The 20,329-nt window shown below is 41.8% G+C and overlaps 1 protein-coding gene across 5 annotated transcripts in view; it reads left to right on the forward strand.

The window, feature by feature from the left end:
• TSC22D1 (TSC22 domain family member 1) overlaps nt 1-9,976 on the forward strand; it is a 115,786-nt gene extending 105,810 nt beyond the window's left edge. For 4 of the 5 annotated variants that reach the window (XM_081279536.1, XM_081279535.1, XM_081279538.1 and 1 more), the window contains 2 exons: nt 7,396-7,447; nt 8,613-9,976. In XM_081279536.1, the coding sequence (XP_081135662.1) occupies nt 7,396-7,447; nt 8,613-8,870 (310 nt within the window). In that variant the 3' untranslated portion in view covers nt 8,871-9,976. Of the gene's footprint in view, nt 1-6,528; nt 6,981-7,395; nt 7,448-8,612 lie in introns of those variants that run through there. The other variant, XM_081279539.1, reaches the window with a different exon arrangement.
• Nucleotides 9,977-20,329: the final 10,353 nt, after the last annotated feature.

Consider the following 20,329-nt stretch of genomic DNA (forward strand, 5'->3'; position numbering starts at 1 on the left):
TCACCATAATCTAATAACTTTACAGCAATATACTTTCTCCCTTCCTAGACTTTGTTCTGGTTATTTTTTTAAATATATTTTTTTGTTAGTTGTAGTTGGACACAATACCTTTATTTTATTTATTTATGTTGACGTGGCACTGAGGATTGAACCCAGTGCTTCACATGGGCTTGGCTTGGCAAGCACTTTGCCACTGAGCCACAACCCCAGCCCCTTTATTGTGTTTTTCATCATACATTTTATTTCTACATATTTAATAGTCCATTCTATACATTGTTATTTTTTTCTCCTTTAAACAGTCAGTTATCTGTTAAAAGAGATTTTAAAAGTAATGGGTGGAAAGGTTTTATATTTAACTATGTGATAGTCATTTCAGACACTTCTCATTTTTTTTGTGTAGATCTAGATTTTCATCTGGTATCATTTTCTTCCTATTGAACAACTTACTTTAAACTTTCTTGTATGCAGGTCTGTCTGTGAAAAATTTTTGTAGCCTTTGTATGTCTGAAAAAGTATTTTGCCTTAAAAATTTTTAAAGATTCTTTACTAGGCCTATAATTGTAGATTGACAAGTTTGTCTTTTTTTCTTTCTATAAAGATGGTTCTGTACCGTCTTCTCTCTAGCACTGTTTCCAGCCTGAAGTCCACTATCATTCTTATTTTTGTTGCTCTGTATGTAACACAGTTCTCTGTTTCCAGGATTCTTTCTATCACTGTTTTAAGCAATTTGGGCCACATGCTTATTGTAATTTTCTTCATGATTCTCTTGCTTTGGGATTTATTTAATTCTTACATATGTGAGTTATTGTTTTTAATAAATTTGGGATAAATTGCCATTATTTCTTAAAATATCTCTTCTTCCTTTCCCTCCTCTAGTCTTTAGGGAGTTTACCACAGATATAGTTGGTTTCTTGAAACTGTCCCACAATTGATGCTTTGTTCCTTTTTGTTTCATTCTTCTTTTTCCAATTGTTTTTATGTTTATTTTGAATACTTTATATTGTTAATATATCAGTAATGCTTCTGCCCTATTTATTCTGCTGCTAGAGTCCTATATAAAGTGTATTTTATTCTTAAGCATTGTATTTTCCATTTTGATTAATTTGCATTTTCATGCCTGTCTTTAGTATGCTAATGTCTCAACTACCTTCTGGAACATATAGTCTGGAAAATATAGTCAAACAGCTGCTTTAAAATCCTTGTCTACAAATTCTGTCATCTCTGTCATATCTGGGTCATTTTGATTAATTGTTTTTCTCATTATGAGTCATACTTACCTACTTGTTCCTTTCTGTGTCTGGTACCTTTTATTGGGTGTCAGATACTATGAATAATTGGATGGTAGAGATTTTATTTTATTAAATATACTTGGGCTTTGTTTTGGGACAATATTAAATTACTTGAAAATAGTTTGATGTGTTCAAGGCTTCCTTTAAACTACTTTCCACAGGATCAAATCTCCCCTTCAGCCTAGGACTAAGCTCCCCCATTACCCTTCTGAGTATTGGATGTCTGTATTTACAAGTTTTTTAAACTAAGGGTTGTGGTAGCCCTTCCTCTTCCCCACCCTGTGAGATTTCTGAAAATTGTTTGGCCTCCTTCTTTTGGGGGATTATTTTCCTAGCCTGGAGTAGTACTCTGTGGAAGGCCAGAAGGGTGGGACATCTCCTTCAGGTCCCTCTCTGTGTGTCTGTGAATCTCTTTCTGTTGCTTTAAAGTGTTTTATTTAATCCAGGCAATACAGGTACATAAGTAAATATCAAATAGAATGAATAGAAGAAAATTAAGAGTTTCCTTTATCCACTCCTCCCAAGTCTGTTTCCCAAGTCTTTTAATTATTTATTTTTTCCTTCTTATTTACTTCCACGTTTTTGTGTAATATTATTTACCCTCATATTATTCCCAATAAATTTAACTTCTTAAAGTTAAATCAGTTTAAAAATCTAAAAATACAGTCACATAAATTTTATTTGAGTATTTGTTTTGTTTTGTTTTTCTGCTTTGTTTTCTGAAAAGCTGTCTTTGAACCTATCCAGTGGTTCCATTAGCCCTGTCACATACCCATGGGCACTGCCCGGCTCCTTCGATCCCTCAGCTGTCCCTCACCCTTCTGACCAGGCACAGGCCTACTGCTGCTTGGGCTTGCTTGGCCTTGTCACCTGTAGTTTCCCTCTTTCCCCTTCTTTCTTCTCAGTGTGTGATCCTTTGGTTCCTATTTCTTAAGCGTTCTTATTTTCTTGGTTTGCTCTCCTCCATTGTGGTGCGAGAAACTTAGATGCTTTTACTCTACCTTTGCACTCAAATGATGATTTAGCCAAGAAGGAATTCTAGATATTTTTTAAAAAACCTTTTTCTCTCAAAATTTTAAGGTATTTTTCTCTGTTGTTTTCTGAAAGCCATCAAACCCATTCTGATGGTAGTTCTTGTGTTTGTAACTTATTTTTTTCCCCATTTGTAAGCTTTCAGGAATTTTTCTCTATCCGAATGAACTGAAGGTTCATGATGTGCTTTTGCTATAAGGCTTTTTTCATTTATAGTGGTGGGCATTTAATCATCTCATTTAAACTGGAATTTTGTGCCCTTTAGTTCTGGAAAAATTTTTAAATGATTTCTTTTAATTTCTAAATGATTTCCCTTCCCTCTAATTTTGGAACTCGTTCCATTTTGGTGTTGGATGTACAGTCATCCTTAAAGTTTCTTCTCTTTTATCTCCTAATTCTCTCATTATTTTCCTTTTGTTGTTCTATTTTTTTTTTTTTTTGAAGATTTTTTCCACTTTCTAACCTTTATCAAAACAAGGAAATTTAAAGTATGGTTGAGTTTAACAGCTTTTCCCTTTTTTGATTTCTTTGGCATTATTTCTTGTTATGACAATGTGGAGGGGAATCAACACTAAAGCATTATTCATTGTCTGTTAATCAGATTTTTTCTTAATACATTTCAGTTTTTAAATATTTCTTAAATTGACAGATAAAATTGTATGTATTCACTGTATATAGTATTATGTCTTGAAATATATGTATATTGTAGAATAGTTAAGTCTAGCTAATTAGCAAATGTATTACTTCATATAGTTACATTCTTGTGATGAAAATACTAAACATCCACTCTGCATTTTTAAAATATACAATATATTATCATTAACTCTAGCCATCATGTTGTACAGCAGATCTCTTAAACTTATTTCTTCCATCTGTAATTATATACCTTTGACCAACATCTTCTCATTTCACCCTCTCCCTCCCCTGCACCCCACATGACCTTCCCAATCCCTGGTAAACTACTTTCTACTCTGCTTTAATGAGATCAACTTTTTTAGATTCCACCTATGAATGAGACCATGTGGTATTTGTCTTTCTGTGTCTGGCCTATCTCAATTAATAAAATCTTGAAAGCCATCCATATTGTTGCAAATGATAGGATTTTATTTTTTATGGCTGAGTATATTTTCTTGTACATATATATATACCACATTTTCTTTAGCAGGGAATCCTGCGGTTTGCTAAACCTGATAACCCTGCTTTCAGTGCCTAATGAGAGTAAACTAGAAAAGTGGAGGTGACCTGGGAGTCCCTAGACAACAGTGATTTGGTCAGTTGCAGGGCCATGTGTCTTACCTGCTTCCTTGGCAGTCATTTCAGATTTACAAGGAATTTTGGATGGGGAGAAAGAGATTATCCTTGTTGAGTGGTGATGGATCCCCGCCCCCCTTTACTAATATTGACCATGTCAAATCAGATTTAGTTACTCAGAAATACAGTACAGGCCCTGCCTCTGCTCCTCTTCTACGGTTTCCCCATGTTTTTTTTTTCCTTAATATTTATTTCTTAGTTGGACACAAATATCTTTATACCAAGATGCAGAGGTGGTTGAATAGGAATCCATGCAAAAAGGCTCCAAAGCAGACAATAACAAAACATCCCAATCGCTAGTGTCCAGTCTGTTCCCTGTGTTTCAGAATACTCGGTGGAGTGAGAGCTCCTGATCTCTGCCCAGGGCCTAAAGCTGACTTGTATGGTCCATTACCTTTATAGCTTCCTTCTGGAGGCTTGTGGTATTTTCTCTGTCCTATCAGCAAGTCTTCGATGAGCTCTGACACAAGACTCATAGGTGTTTTGTCAGACAAACAGAAGAACCTTTGAATGTAATTCTAGCCATTTGTACCCCAGATATTTCTGATTCAGTGGTTTTCCTCCACGAACCTTTCCTCCATTTCCTTTGCCTTCTTTTCCAAATTATGTCTTTTCAGCTTTCAGGTAAAAATCCAGTTTCAAAAAAAAGTAGCATGTTTATATGAAAGGTTTGAAAAAAATTAAATTTCTAATCATTCTTTTTGTTGCATATCCTTTGGCTTAGCAAATTCTGCAGAAATGTACATGTTCTTTTCCCTCCTTCTCCCTCCCCTCTCTCGGATGAATATACAAAGATGTTTCTTGCATTTTATTTGAAATAGAAAGTATTAGAGATGACCAAAATGTCCCTCAGGAGGGATATGTTTGTATTTGCTTCTGTTGCTTAATTGAAATGACTGAAATAAAAACATAGTTAACTGATTTCTGCTTATGTTCAAGAACAACTTGATTAAATAAAATTCAGTTAATTCAGTAATATTTTTAAACTCCAGCTGAGAATTTTAAGTTCATTTCTTTATGTGAATGTAGAAGATTTTTAAAGCTCTTTTATAGCTTTTCCTTTGAAGTTGGTATTCAGTTGGATTATGTAAATAGATCTTATCACAGATAATTTTAGTCATAACTTTAACTTTCAAAGTATGGAAGCTATCATGTAGTAAATAATAGTTCTGTTTAGCATTTGTAGACATAGGGACTATATGCTTGTTTTCCAAATTATTATAGGTTTTGAGTTTCTACGTATTGTTTCCTTTTACTGAAAATGGGTGCCTTCTTTAAAAATATATAATAGTTAATTTTTATAAATTATAGATATGCTAGTAAATGTTTTATTTAAAATCAAAGCCTAACATGAACCTTATAATAAAAATGTTTCTTACTGTCTTATAGATACACTTAGTTTTTAACCCCCCAAAAGTTTTATCCTCCTCTTCATCTACTGATAAATTCACCATATTTGGTTCCTAATTGCTTTAGACAGTTTTAAAAACTAAATGTCCCTCTGCCAGACTTGGGTCAGCTTTAAAGCTTCTCCAAAAGGCTATGATGGAAATTTTAGGAAAGGATGTTCCATGAGGGAGAATGCTTGTTTGGAAGAAGTGTGTGTGTGTGTGTGTGTGTGTGTGTGTAAGTAATATATGTTTACATTCTGTGGTCAGATTTTATGTTGCAATTATTTTTGATGATGCAACTTGCCTATTAATTAGATCCCAAATACTTTGTAGTGGGTCCCGCCCCCTTTCTGTTTTTATAGTATTATGCCATGAGAGGGCAGTATTGTAGAGGTTAATGTTCCCTTCTCAAATGTACTGCGAACTGTTTATATTGTGTTAATAAGCAAACTTCTTAGATCTACAGTATACTAATTGTAATCTTAACTGATGCATCCTTGCAGATATTTTAAATTAATAGAGATAATTTTGTCACAGGTTGCATTTTACACCCAGATCTCTTGATTTGAGTTTGGCAAAGTGAATTATTTGTTCAGTGTGACCATAGGTTGAGCCTGCAGTACTCCTTGGCTACTTAACTATTTTTAATCACCATCAGATGCTCCTTTTGACTGATTCTGGACACTGCAAATGGGCAGACTACCTCCAAGGAGTTGTGTGCTTTGAAGGGTACTGGACTATTTCAGTCTAATAAGATTGAGTCTTGGAAGAATTGCCGCTTAACCTCCAAAAACTTGCCTTAGTGACTTGCTGAAAATGGATCTCTTTAGGATCCAACCCATGGACTGACTTTTCTAGTTATAAATGGAAAAGGGTATATTTAATTCCTGGTGCTGTTGGGGAGATATGATTTCAAGGCTGATGGCTCTGGGGACATTTGGGGAAGATACCCTGGATTTCATTCTGTGGTTTCCTTTGACCCAATTTTTTTATGCCTAGCAAAGAAAATGTAGTGTTAGTTTCTAAAAGTAACTGATAAATTCGTATGAAGGTACTATTATTCAAAAAGCAAATGTAATTTTATTAGCATTTAAAAAATATTCTTACAGTAGGGTTATTATTCTTATAAATAAAACCCTCTATAAAATCATCCCATTACTGCTGCCTGTAAGAACCAGATAATTGAAATCGAGATGCTCCAGCTCCTGCAAGTCTTTAGTGGTGGGACTGGGCATGCCCAGTAGATCAGACAGTTCTTGTTGCAAATAGGAAGCGTTGTCGGTTGAGCAGTCGCCGGGACCGGCCGCTCAGGGGACCGGGGTCTGACTCTCCTTAAACGTAAGCAGTGCGGGGCATCGATCGTGTCTTCAGGGACCTAGACACTTTCTGTCCATGCGGTGGCCAGGCATTCCCAGGCCCGCACCCCAGCTGCTCCCAGAACTGCTCGGCCAGCCCACCGGAGGAGCTGGGCTGGAGCGCAGGCGGGGGAGGCAGCCCAGGGAGCTGGGCGGGCGGGGGAGAGCGGAGGGGCGGTCCGATTAAAACTGGCCAATCGGCGCTTCTGTGTGCTGAATATATGTTGCACTTAGACCGGGAGACCCGGTCTAGAGCCGAGTGGAGCGCGCTGCCGGTCCCGAGGCTTCGCGTAGCGCTGGGATCTGAATCTGCCCGGTTCTCCAAGCCCCAGAAGCCGGGTTTCTTTAAACTGGCGCTGCTGTTTTCTCTCTCCTTGGGCTCTAGAAAGCTAGAAGACTTTATCTAGCACAAGCAAGGCCGCTGCTGTTCCCTCTTTTTTATATTTTTTCCACGAGGGTGTTTTTGGCTGCAATTGCATGAAATCCCAATGGTGTAGACCAGTGGCGATGGATCTAGGAGTTTACCAACTGAGACATTTCTCAATTTCTTTCTTGTCATCTTTGCTGGGGACTGAAAACGCCTCTGTGAGACTTGACAATAGGTAAATGTTGGCTGGAGTAGTTTTTTAAAATTTACTCGAGAGGTATTTGTAATAATGCAGGTAAAAGATAGATAGCTGGGCAAATTCCTTTGTCCATAGCTTGAGAGATTACTGTGACATGGATGTTGCTTTTTGAAATGTTCAGAATAGCGTTATTTTCGCAGGTTTGGTCAAGAGAACAGGCTTTCCCACATTATGTAATTTAGCCCTTTGTGGCTGAGTAAAATAGGGAAATGCCTGGATAGTCGTTAGTAAGAGAGTGGCTGTATTTTCTGGAGGGTGATAAATTTATAGCGTTTGAGAACATTCAAAATATGCTAATAACATCACAGAATTGAGAGATCCGTCTTTTATCTTGGATGCTTAAGATAAATTCCATTTGTTTTTGATGATCTCTTTTATCCTCTTTTTTCAGCTCCTCTGGTGCAAGTGTGGTAGCTATCGACAACAAAATCGAGCAAGCTATGGTATGTACTGATTAAAAATCATTTGTATTAAACGTGGACACAGCACAGAAAGCGAGATGTCTTGGGGTGGAACCAGTGCATCCCTTAGGACTAGATGATGTAGATTGTTCTTCATACATTCAGAAAAGCTGCTGCTATCTCTATTCTGCCAGCGTGGGGCCACATACCATGGCTGCCATGGACGAAAAGGCCCTCAGGGTATTAAATGTTCTCTCCTGGACTGATTTCATACAACCTTAGGATTTTTTTAGGGTGTCCCCTTTTGCTAGGAAAATGCTGGCTCAGCGTCTCCTTCCGTTGGTCCTGGGCACATCTTTAAGGATGTGGCTTCACTAGGAATCCTAAAATTTTACTAGGGAGCCTGGAGCGGGGAGGGCCCCAGAAGTGGAGATCTCAGTAAAGAGCCTTCTAGACCGTGCACAAATGGATCCCCAGCAATGCATGCTCCTGCAGAATGAAGGAGAATGGGAAAAAAGTTTTGTTTTCTAAGCCTGCGCTTGGATTTCTCCTATTTTTTATTTCCGCCTTGGCCGTTCTTTGTTATTGGAGCAGCGCCTGTGGCTCTTCTCACGGGATTCTCTGCCCACTGTTGCTAGGCAAACTCCGAACCTTTAATTCGGAGCTATAAATAACTCGGGCTCTCATTGGCTACGACGTCTGCCCAGGTTTCTGTGATGTCAGCTTAATCACGAAAAGAGGGGGGCCTGGGGTGGAGGGAAGAAAATGCGGCAACATGCTCTGTAGGAACTGGCTGCAGCCGGTGCTGAGGGAGGCGGCTCTGGAAGGCTGGGGAGGGACTTGGGGGCGGGGAAACAGCCACTAAGCTGCGGGCCTGAACATCCCGGAGGCCTGGCTCCAGGAACCCAGCGCCCAGTGGAGGAGCCCAAGTGCATTTTGCCATCGCAAATGGGAACCCGACTGTATGTGTCCCTGCTAACCTCTGCAGAGGAACCATAGAATTTTGGAAGGCCTGATCACTTATACTTTAAACTTAAGTACTGTGCACTTGTGGTTGTATTCAGATTTCCCCAAGTCTGGTTTATTGAACTTCAAAGGCAAAATATGTGAAAGATTAGGCCTAGAGAGCTTTGCAAAATAATGCTTTAGAAATTCAGAGTCTAGGAAATAGTAGATTAAACCCTTTTTCTCCCCCTTTTTCTTTTAGGATCTGGTGAAAAGCCATTTGATGTATGCAGTTAGAGAGGAAGTGGAGGTCCTCAAAGAGCAAATCAAAGAACTAATAGAGAAAAATTCCCAGCTGGAGCAGGAAAACAATCTGCTGAAGACACTGGCCAGTCCTGAGCAGCTCGCTCAGTTTCAGGCCCAGCTGCAGACTGGCTCCCCTCCTGCCACCACGCAGCCACAGGGGACCACACAGCCCCCTGCTCAGCCAGCGTCCCAGGGCTCAGGACCAACCGCGTAGCCTCCTATGCCCGAGCAGAACTGGCTGCTGCTGCTGTCTGAACTGAACACACCAGGAAGATGTACTAGGGAGAGTCTGCCTCCACAGTCACCCATTTCATTGCTCGCTGCAAAAGAGACGTGAGACTGACATATGCCATTATCTCTTTTTTTTTTTTCCAGTATTAAACACTCATTTGCTTTTGGCTTGAAGAAATTTATTAGTTGGGTGAATTAAAGGTTACAGAGAATTAGCATGGATTGTACCCTGTGCAGCTTGGCAGATAATCTGAGGAATGGTTAATTGATGCTGAGGAGCTGTGTGCCTTTCCATCCCTTCTTGCTGCCCACCCCACTTCCAGGAGTTCTGCTGCTGGTAGTGTTCTCCATGGGGTTAGGAAGCAATGGAGCTCCTCACTGGACTTTGCACTCTCCTCTCCTCCCCATGAGGAACTTGAAAGGGAGGCAAGAAACAAGACTAAAACGAGGGGGAATGCAGTTCATTGTACACACTGACGACTGTCACCAAAACCTATTAAAAAAAATAGTACTGTGCCTCTTTTATTAAACAGCGGATGACACAAAACTATTAGTGATAAAACGGTGACAGGTAGCTGGGACCTAGGCTATCTTACTATGAAGGTTGTTTTGCTTATTGTATATTTGTGTATGTAGTGTAACTATTTTGTACATTAGAGGACTGGAACTACTGTTTAGGTTGTACAGATTGAAATTTAGGTGTTTCATTGGCTGTCTAAAGAGGTGTGGATTGTCTTTTATATAGAGACCTGCATAAAACTGCTACATGACAAAAACCACACCTGAAGAAATTTTAAGATAATTTGGCACAGTTAGTCACTTTGTGTAATCAGAAATCTAGCTGCTGAATATTTTGAAGTAAATCCTTGTTCATTGAAGTCTTTGGATTGGGCAGGTTGATGACTTTGAAAAATGATCAGTTTTAGCTAATAAATTGGAGTTCCCAGTAGGGGTTTCTGCATATCACCTGTATAGTAGCTAAATGCAAATGTTCCTGTGCATGTTCTCTACACAGTTGTAAGGTGTCACTGTATTTAACTGTTGTACTTGTCAACTTTCAATAAAGCATATAAAAATGTTGATAAACAAGTGTTTCCATATTACAGTGTGAACATAACTGCAGGTATTTCCACAACTGTTTGCAGGTTAAGCTAAGCAATTTGGCTAGTAAAATCCTGACAGGGAGTAGAAGTGCTGGACAAAGTAGGGGTGTGATGTGGAAGGAACTCGACATGGCATTGTTGGGCTAGTAAGAGAAGAGACAGTGGAGGAGATGGCTCAGTTCTTCCAACTCTAGCATGTCTTGGACAAGTCACTTCACCCCTGTGGGCTGATGAAAAGGATTGAAAGATAAATGTCTTAAATTTTCCTATGGCTTTAAAATTCTGGAATTCATGAATATCTTCATCTTCCATTGTTTACTGAACCAGATGGGAAATAAGCCTTATTGAAATGAAACTTAGAGAATCTGATTTCCACTTTAAGGACTCTTCACCTTGGGTTGGGATGTCTCTTGTAGGGTGCTCTGAGCTTCTAGCTTCTGGGGCAATAATTTATTTTGTCCAAGCAAAAGACCTGATTTCCAGGGGTTGCCTGTACTCGATTTGAGGTAGGACCTAATGATCAAGGGAGTCCTTCCCAGCTGATTCTATAAGAATGTAAAATAAGGCAAAATTTAAAAATACACTGGGATCCTAAAGCTAATTGTCTATAATCTGCTTGAGGACCTTAGCAACAGCCCTTTGCCATATAGGAATCAGAGCATGCACAAACTCTATAAAGTGCTTGTAGGACAAGGACTTAACTTACTGAATCTGTCACTTCTCTATTTGTAGGAGATTGACAGGTGAGTGGGTCATGAGACTCCTGAAAAGACTCAGATGGCATGCGTGAGTTAGAAAATGGAAGTATTGAAGCTGCCCATCATAGCCTGCTGGCAGTTGCCCAGAGATGTTTGGGGAACTTGAAGAGGACTCACAAAAATCTTGTGTCATATTAATTTGAAGATCAGATAATTTTGACTTAATTAAGGGATACTTAGGTAGTAATTATATTTCCTTCAAAAAGGAAAACTGTAGTGAGTAGTCATTTCATCTTTTATGTTTTTAAATGAAATTTCCTAACATTGTATGTGGAAATTGTGGAGGATTTGGAAAAGCTCAATTTCTTCTCCATTACTGAAGAATCCTTTCGGTCCTTCTATTAAATATGTGAAACTCTGAACCTGGGCACAGTGGTGTACAACTGTAATGCCAGCTGCTTGGAAGGCTAAGGCAGGAGGATCACAAGTTCGAGGCCAGCCTGGTTAACTTAGTGCAACGCTGTCTCTAAAATTAAAAAGTACTGGGGTTGTAACTCAGTGGTAGAGTACCCCTGTGTTCAATCCCCAGTTCCTTCCTCCCCACAGAAGAAATAAAACTCCCTTGAAATTTTAGTAGCCAAATACTGTATGTGAAGTCAGAATTAATTATTAAAATTGAAAGATGTTCCCATAGGTGCCTTTCATTTATTATATGTATTTTAGGTGATTGACATATTTAATCATACTCAAAAAAGGTGTTTTGCTACTACAGACCTAACTAGGCCTTATTAGCCTGTAGGTTTTATATAATTGATTGTATCACATTTATGTTCTGTGGGGCAGGAAAGATTTCTAAGGAGAATGGAATGCTGGAGGGCAGTGGGTGTTCATGACATCATTAATTGCAGCAGGACAGACCGCCTTTCAGTGAAGGAAAAGCCAAGGAATTTTACATGATTTTAATGAATGTCTGTATTCTGTTTCAAATTAGCTATGTTCAGTAACTGCTTTTTTTTTTTTGCATATTTTAAGAGCAAAAATTTACTCTTCATTTTGTGATGAATATGCCATGCCAGAATCAGTTTTTAAATTATGCAAGAAATGTATAAAAGTTAATTATAACTAAAATTAGAAATGAAAATGAATTTCAACACAGACACCGCTGGTCCTTACGTGTATAAAATGTGTAAAACAAGTAATTGAAGCTGCAGGGCCTGACAACATGACTGCTTTTAGATGTTAACCTCAGCTCCATTCAGACAGCAATAGTAGCAGAATTAGAGAGCCAGAGAAAATGAGTAACATGGTTTGAAATGTGCCGCAGGGTACCTGCACTGGTGTCGGGGAGGAACAAGCACCAGGAGCTGAGAGACTCTGCGGGCAGGAAGAGGTTCAGAACCCCTCAGGCCTGATTTCTCCTCGTAAAAGGACTGGATCAGATTATGAGGATTACATCCTGTCCTATATGCTTCGAACCTCTGCTTTCCACTGTGACTTGATTTTATTCTAACTTTGGGAGGAGGGTGTATGTGTGATGTGTGTGTTTGTTCATTTAATTTCTTAGACCAAATTAATTTGGTTTTAATACTAGTTTTGTCTGTTACTAATTAAGTGACCATGGGCAAGTTACTTGTTGGCATCTGTGGCCTCATGCCTCAAATGGGGACCTTCTGTCTCCATAGGAGTTTCGTAAGGCAAATATCAGAAGGCTGGAAGCACAGAAATGGGTTCAAAGCAACCCTCTAAACAGTGTCAGCTGTTGCTTTTGAGTTATTCATTCTCTTGTTCATAGTTGTGTGTACATGGCTCTGTGTGTGTGTGTGTGTGTTAGTGTGTACTGGAAGTGAACCCAGGGCCTTGCTGCTGGGACAGTGCTCTCCCCCCTGAACTACATCCCAGTTTAAAAAAAAAAATTATTTTGAAACAAGGTCTCACTGAGTTGTGATCCTCTTGCCTCAGCCTCCTGAGTAGCTGGGATTACAGGTGTGTCCAGCTATGTATTTAATTTTATATTTTTCTTAGGAATAAAGCTATTGCATCTTGATTTTTCTGAGAGCTTTTTGATTTAGCATCTGATGATAGTAGTGGCTGTTTAAACTTTATTATGAAAATGCACATAGGAAGAAAACGTTCTTTAGAGAATGTGGGCAGAATGCACCATTTCTTCTGCATCTAAGAAATGATGCCAAATGACAGCTGTTTGATTGATGTGCATTAGAGAAGGGATTGACTGGGAACTGTCCATGTTTGAAAATAATGTTGGTGGAAGTAAGTAAACAATTAGAGGTGAAGAAAATATGTCTTAAATTATTAATTCTTAATGGAGAAAAGTTCTACATAAAATAGTGCTATGGAATGCCAGGCAGGCCTGAAATTATAGGATCAGTTATCGAATCCTATCAGTAGCTACTGGAAGACTCAGGAGCCTCTAAAAATGTGCAAAATTGCTACGATATTCCAAGGTAGATCTGCATGCTAAACCAGTTATTTCAGACTCCAGTGTCTACCAGATATGACAAGAAAGCCCCGAGTGAGTGAGGTAAGGCACAGAAGGTACAGTGACTGGCAACTGAGGAGGGGAGTGCTCGTTCTGATGGGTTCAGCTGCCACTCAGTTCCATCCAGCTGCCGTGTGGGAATTCAACCATCCTGTTGCCAGAACATTCAATTTTCAAGATGTAGAAATTCAGGGTTCTGTCTGGAAATAACTGTCTTCTGAACATTGTGCAGACCAAATAAAAGCACACCTCCTAAGCCAATCAGCCCACAGGTCACAAATTTCCACCCCTGCTTTCCATCTTCCTTCTATCTGCAACAAGCAAGCTTCTGCCTAAAGTGGCAGCTCACCTTTCACCTCAAAACAAAACAAATCTGAAAAACCTTTTGGATTAGAGAAAGTGGACACAGCTTTAGCTGGTGAGCTACGTGTTAGTCTGTTCAGAGAACATTTACTGAATACCTTCTACGTGTTGGAGATAAGTAGAGGGAGCAGGCCTCAGGGACAGCTACGCAGCTGCCTGCAGGACAAATGAGGTCATTTTTGTTTCGTTTTCCAGCAAAATTTGCCTTATGTGATATAATATCTGAGCCATCCCTTCACTGTTCCTTCTCAGGTGAGCCCTTTGGCAAAACATTTCTGAATTCTAAGAGTTTTTGCTGAATAGGTCACATTTCCTCATGTTACTCTGGCCCTGCCATTACATTTTATAGTTGACTCGGGGGGCAGAGACAGTTGATGTGATACCCCAAGGCTGCATCTCACACACACACCCCAATTTCCAGGGACAACATATATTTCAATTAAAATAATGTGTCCCATTGCTTCCTAATCACATTCAATTCGTGCCCTAATATGTGGTTTGCAGTCACTGTAGACCAGGTGACCAAGAAAATGGAAGACTCGGTGACTTTCCAAGGACCAAGAATACAATGGAGGCTTTTAGGGTGACCAACTCCACCTATTTGCCCAGGACTTTTGGTGCCTACTCCAGGAAAGTCCTAAGCAAACTGGACCAAGTTGGCCACCCTGGATCCCATTTCCTCTTCTACTTGGACACAGTTATAGCTCCCACCCACCATGGGGTGAAGTGTAACCATGGTTTAGTGAGTACTGAAGTGACCCATCCCGAGCTGGCCCATATGAAAAACACACTCAGTGATCTGCTGTGCCTCTTCCCCTTCCCCAAGATCCTGGAACCAGGCAGATGAGGATGAAGTGACCTCAGAAGTGACAGAGCCCTTGTCAGCTGAGTCCCAGAATGAGTGGAGTAGGGTGCCCTTCCCCACTATCGTGGAATCAGGCAACCCTGTTCCATGAGCAAGGGTGCCCCCACCATTAGGCATTTTAGAATCATCTGCTTCAGTGATTCTAAATGCCCTGAAGGTGGGTGCTACTGTCAAAAAACTTAAGCCACTGTGACACTGACAACGGTTGGGTGGTGGGCGGTGATGAAACTATTAGAAGCCAAAGACATTGAGATCCGTACTGTGAAGAGGAAAAAGCATTTTATAAAAACTCTCATCTGTGAGAACTTAGAAGGCTAACCCCACCATGTACCTTGTCACTGTGTAGCTCTGACAGGCCAGGGCGAGGGACCTACTGCTCCTCCCTGTTTGCCAAGAAACTCACTATTTACCCCCTTCTGTGTTTTTCAAGAAAAAGATGAACTCAGAAAGGAATTAGTTTGTAAGTAGAAAGGGAATAAAAGATGTGGGAATTTGGGACTGTGCAGTATTGGAAAAGCTTACTGCTTCTAAACCCCAAAGAGTTGGAAGATAAGACTAAAAATCAGTAAATGTTCATTAAGTCTTTTTGATTAAGCAGAGTGCTCCATCCCTTCAGCAAAGATTGGACAATTCATGCCATCAGGTGACCTTTAGGTGGTCATTCTTCAGCTGATGAGGTAGGGGAGAGAGACTAACAAAAAGATAAAATAGGCATGGGAAGGGAAATATTTTACATCCTAGTACTGACACAGTGAATTGACTGAAAACAAATAAGGGAGAAGCCTAGTAAGTGTTCAAGGAACTTTTACAACCAATGAAAACACAAGCCCATGGAGCCTTAAATAATAAAACAAAACCTTGTTGGAATTTTCAGATGACACTTAGGCTTCCACAGTTGCAGGAGCTGGAAGTGGGTGAAGCACTAAAGCTGTCCAACCCCAAAAGAGAGAGTTCTCCCCAACACCGTTTTCATATCTGGCCATGGGGAATACTGAACAAGAAGAGCTTCTCAGAGCTGGGAGCCTGGAATTTTGGAGAACAATGTGCCAGGGATTTCTTAGCAGAGAGAATAATCAGGATGAAATCAGAGAAATCCTCCACTGCCAAGCTAAAGGAGCCTTCTCAGTGCTTGCCTGGCAAGACGTCATAGCTGCCACGGCCTGGGGCCTACTGCGTGTCTCTCACACTTCCCAAGGAGTTTCACTGCAATTACTGTGCCCACCACTGTGCATTGTCAGTGGAAAGGAAGATAATTCGTCTCGGTTCATAGATCTCCAAACCTTGGGGAGCTCATCCATACCTGTGCCTCATGTATAGAATTGGACCTGGTGCAGAAGTTGGATGGGGCTTTGGATTGTTGCCTGAGACAGGGAGTTTGTTCTGTCAGGACAAGAAGATGAAATATTTATTTATTTTAGTTTATTTTTTGTGGTGCTGAGGCTGGAACCCAGTGCCTCGTCCATGCTAGATAAGCACTGTACCATTGAGCTACAAGCTCAGTCCCTAAAATATTTATTTTGATCTACTGGCAGAGGCTGGCAGGCATTTACCAAAAATTATTCTCCTCTTCCTGGGCACACAGACTGCATTTCCCAGATTCCCTTGCAGCTGGGTGAGCCCACGTGATTGAATTCTAGCCAATGAAAGATGGGCAGAAATCCTGCCCTCTCATTTCCAGGACTGGTTCATAAAAACTTCCCATGGGCAATCCTCCAACTGCAACTACTTTGAAAATCACATGTTGGAAGATGTCACAGCTTTATCAGCCCGGGTCCCTGAATGACTGACTGGAACAGAGCCCCTCCCCCATTTCCCCAAACTGGATGTACTCAGGAATGTTATAAAAGAGCCAGAAGCAAATTTATATTATGTTTTAGGCATGCATTTTTGAGTCTGTTACGTTTACTGGTACACAAACATGGGGAATACATGAAACAATATAACAACAGATTAACACATTGAGCATATCAGAGCCAGAGTACAGTAAATAGATGAATAGCTACATGAAAAAGGTAAATCCTGACGGTGACTTTGAAGAAACTATAAAACCACTCATGGGAAGAATAGTTTGGGGCATAGTTGTTGAAAACAACTATGTGGTACGAATTATTTTCCTTAGTGTTTAGAAAAAAACTCTTCCATATAGTGAGACTAAGCCTGCTTGAGTTGCAAAATGTAGCTCACTTTGAGACATGCCACTGGCAAAGTTTCAGGTGAGATCAGAGGCACAGTCTGGTACTACTCAAGCCACGCCAGGCTCACTGGTCAGAGACATGTTTTCTCAAAGAGTGACTTAGTGCTATCCCTTCTGAAACTGGAGTACTGTTCCAAGTCCTAGCATCCCGGAGTCTGTATCCCCTCCAGTCAGCAGCTGCTAAGTCATGACTGCTGCTCACTCACAGTGACCAGGCTTGGCAATCCAGCTGCAGCAGCCCCACCACACTTGCAATGGCTCCACACTGACAGTTGGCAGCACGCGCCTCTCATCCAGTTCCATACCTGGCCAGGTAGCCATTGAGCTTGTTTTCCAAAAACCGGCTGATTTCATGTCTCCACACTCACCAAAGGGAGTGTATATGGAGACACCATTCTGGGCTGGCAAGTGAATCCCATCCCTTCCAGCAAACAGCAATAGGCAGGATCCTGCCCCAAGCTCCCGCCAGGTTAGCGAGTCACTTAGCCAGAGAATTCTGTGTCCTTGAAGAAATTAAAAAGGGAAGAGTGGGTTCAAATTGAGTCAGAATATCCACAGATGAAGATCCTCTTCTCTCTGTCCAGCAGGGTACCAGACAAAGCCACAGCCCACACGACACAATTACATTCCCCATTCCCACATCACAGCCACTCGACCCAGAAAACCCAGTGATGGAGGGTTAAATGTTTCTATAGACAATACTACTGTTTATTCATTTGTGACACTGGCCCCACTTATCAAGCACCCACAATGTGCCAAGCTTAGGGAATCACTTGGGTATTACGGGTGAAAACTGAAAGCAGTTTACTTCTGCTTTTAAGTTGCCCTGTTTAGCAGCCAAGGCAGATCTATTACGAATAACTATCATACATGAGGGACACAGTACACCGAAATATTTGGGGAACAGAGGAAGGAGGAATGAGTATCTGAGAAGTCGGTGACTGAGGGAAGGAAGAGACACAGCTTTACAGAGGAATTTCTGGTCTCAGCTTGTGCTTATTTGGGGAGAGTGTTATAATTTGGATACGAGGTGTCCCCCAAAAACTCATGTGTGAGACAATGCAGGAAGATTCAGAGGAGAGATAATGGGTTATGAGAACCTTAACCCCAACAGTGAATTAATCCCCTGATGGGATTAACTGAGTGGTAACTGAAGGCAGGTGGGGTGTGGCTGGAGGAGGTGGGACATTGGGGGCATGACTTTGGGGTATATGTTTTGTATTTGGTGAGTGCTCTCTCTCTCTCTCTCACTCTCTCTCTCTCTCTCTCTCTCTCTCTCTCTCTCTCTCTCCCTCCCTCCCTCCCTCCCTCCCTCCTCCCCCCCTTCTGATCATCATGTGAGCTGCTTCCCTCTGCCACTCTTTTCTGCCATGATGTTCTGCCTCACCCAAGAAATGGAGCCAGCCTTCTGTGGATTGAGACCTCTGAAACCCTGAGCTCCAAATAAACTTTTCCTGCTCTAAAATTGTTCTGGTCAGGTGTTTCAGTCACAGCTGTGAAAAAGATGAGTGAAACAGAGAGGTATTGCGGTTCCACATGCTGTCACTGCCAGTGGTCCTTCTCCCTCCTGCCTTTAGGAAACCCATGTGGTAACAGAAATGGCCCTGATTAACATGCACTTGGCCACAGTGACCCAGCCTGGTCAAGTCAGGGTGAACTTCAGTCATGTTACTCAGGATCTGACCCCAGTCTCTTTCTGTCCCCTCCTCTGTTGGGATTGCCAGTTGGAACATGAAAGTGAAAGTAACAGTCATGAGCAGAAAGCTAGGAGACGCTGCAGGAACCGCACTGAGAGCAACTGGGCTGAGCTATGGAACCGTGTGACATCATTTGATCCCTACAGTCATCTGAGATCTAAGTCCTGGACGTGGCTCTTGTCTCTGAGCTGGTTTAACTTGGTAGATTTGCTGTGGCTCACAAACTAGAGGATTCCCAATGAATAGAGAGAGCCTTTCTCTGTTCTCAGAATGTCCCTGCAACATACGACTGTACATGGCGGGGAAGCCCCAGGATGATGCGTGGCTCAGGACAAGTACAGCCCAGCAGGAGAGGGCCAAGGATGGAACCCTGGCAAAGCTGGCCGGAGCGGTGAACCAGCGAAGGACAGTCATGGCCAGGAGAGGCCAGCCCCGGGAGCCACAGATGTTCAGGAGAAGCGGGCAGGTAGCGTGGTGACGCGCTGTGTGCAGAGAGGCGTGTGTGCAGAGGTCATGGAGCAGAAAATATGATGAGCTCAGATGAGTTGGAGCAGAAACCTAAGGGGCTGAACAGTGAATGGGTGGGGAAAGTTAGGAGAATTCAACATTCTAAAGAAGCCAGCTGTAAGAGAAAAAGAGAACAACTGGACAGGGGGTGAGGGCGGGGTTAAAGATAGGAGACACTGCACATGTTTATCGACCATAGAGATAAAAACTGGCAGTCCCCAAGGAAGCAAGAAGAACCCGGAGCCACAGCCCAGGTGGAGGAACTGGCAGCTTCTCGGAGCAAAGGCAAGGAAGCGAAGGCGGAGCCCACTCACATAGGGGCTTGCGGGTGCTGGGAAACTGGACGTTCCTCCTCATCATCATCAGCTTGGCCTCTGTGAATAGGGAAGTGGGGACCTGCCCAGGAAGTTCAGATGGCAAAGTCTGGGAGGGAGTCTGAGAAAATCAGAAAAGAGAATCACACACAAGATCTGAAGAGGGAAGTATTTGAACTCAAGGACTTTTGATTCCAATATCAAATCCAGACCTCCCAGTAGCCTTGCAGTATCCGTAGATGTCTCTGCCTCCTCCTCCCAAAAATCAGGGGGCTGGGAGAACAGGTCTGACCTCTGGGCTGTCCTGAAGATAATCAGTGACTCGAATGGGAGAAATGGAGGCCTGGATTTCAGCAGTGGTCTAGAGAAGGAGGTGGGGTGGGATTTAGAGACGTGAAAGTTGTGGGATTGAGAGGGCCAAGTCACCAGCTAGATACAGGGGTGGGTGCTGGGTGGCTATGAGGGACGAAGAGTGTGACTCAGGAGACCTCTGTCCTGAGCCTCACAACAAGAGAAGGCCACTAAGCAGACTCCAGTTCCATCTCTTCCTACAGAGAGGGGAGCCTGAGTCGCAGGGGATGAAGTCACTAATTCATGATCAAAGTCGGTGTCTATGCCAGCCCCGGAACCAGAACTGATTAGAAGAGAAAGGAAAGAACTGGTGAGAGGTGGGGAGAAGAAAGGAAAGGTATCCAGTCACCCCTTCCTTTGCTCATTCCTCCACTTCTTCATTCAGCCAACAATACTTCAAAGTGCTGATGCCACAAATATGAATATGGCCCAGAACCTGACTTTTTTTTTTTTTGGTATCAGGGATTGAACCCAGGTGTGCTTAGCCACTGAGCCACATCCCCAGCCCTTTATTTTATTTTATTTTTTATTTTATTTAGAGACAGGCTCTCACTAAGATGCTGAAGCTGGCCTTGAACTCGAGATCCTCCTGCCTCAGCCTCCCGAGCCACTGGGATTACAGGCATGTGCCCCCATGCCCAGCCAGAACCTGCCTTTAACAAACTTCTGGCCAGTGAAGAAAGACAGCTGTTGGAATAAAGTGTATCATGGGGCATGAAGAAAGTAAGGGGTATTTCTCTTGGTGAGACGCTGTCTCTAAATAAAATGCAAAATAGGGCTGGGGATATGGCTCAGTGGCCACATGCACCTGAGTTCAATCCCAGGTATCCTACAAAAAAAGAAAGGAAGGAAA

The sequence above is a fragment of the Spermophilus citellus genome (genome assembly GCF_964194105.1).
Source record: "Spermophilus citellus genome assembly, chromosome: 1".
Taxonomy (NCBI): Eukaryota; Metazoa; Chordata; class Mammalia; order Rodentia; family Sciuridae; genus Spermophilus; species Spermophilus citellus.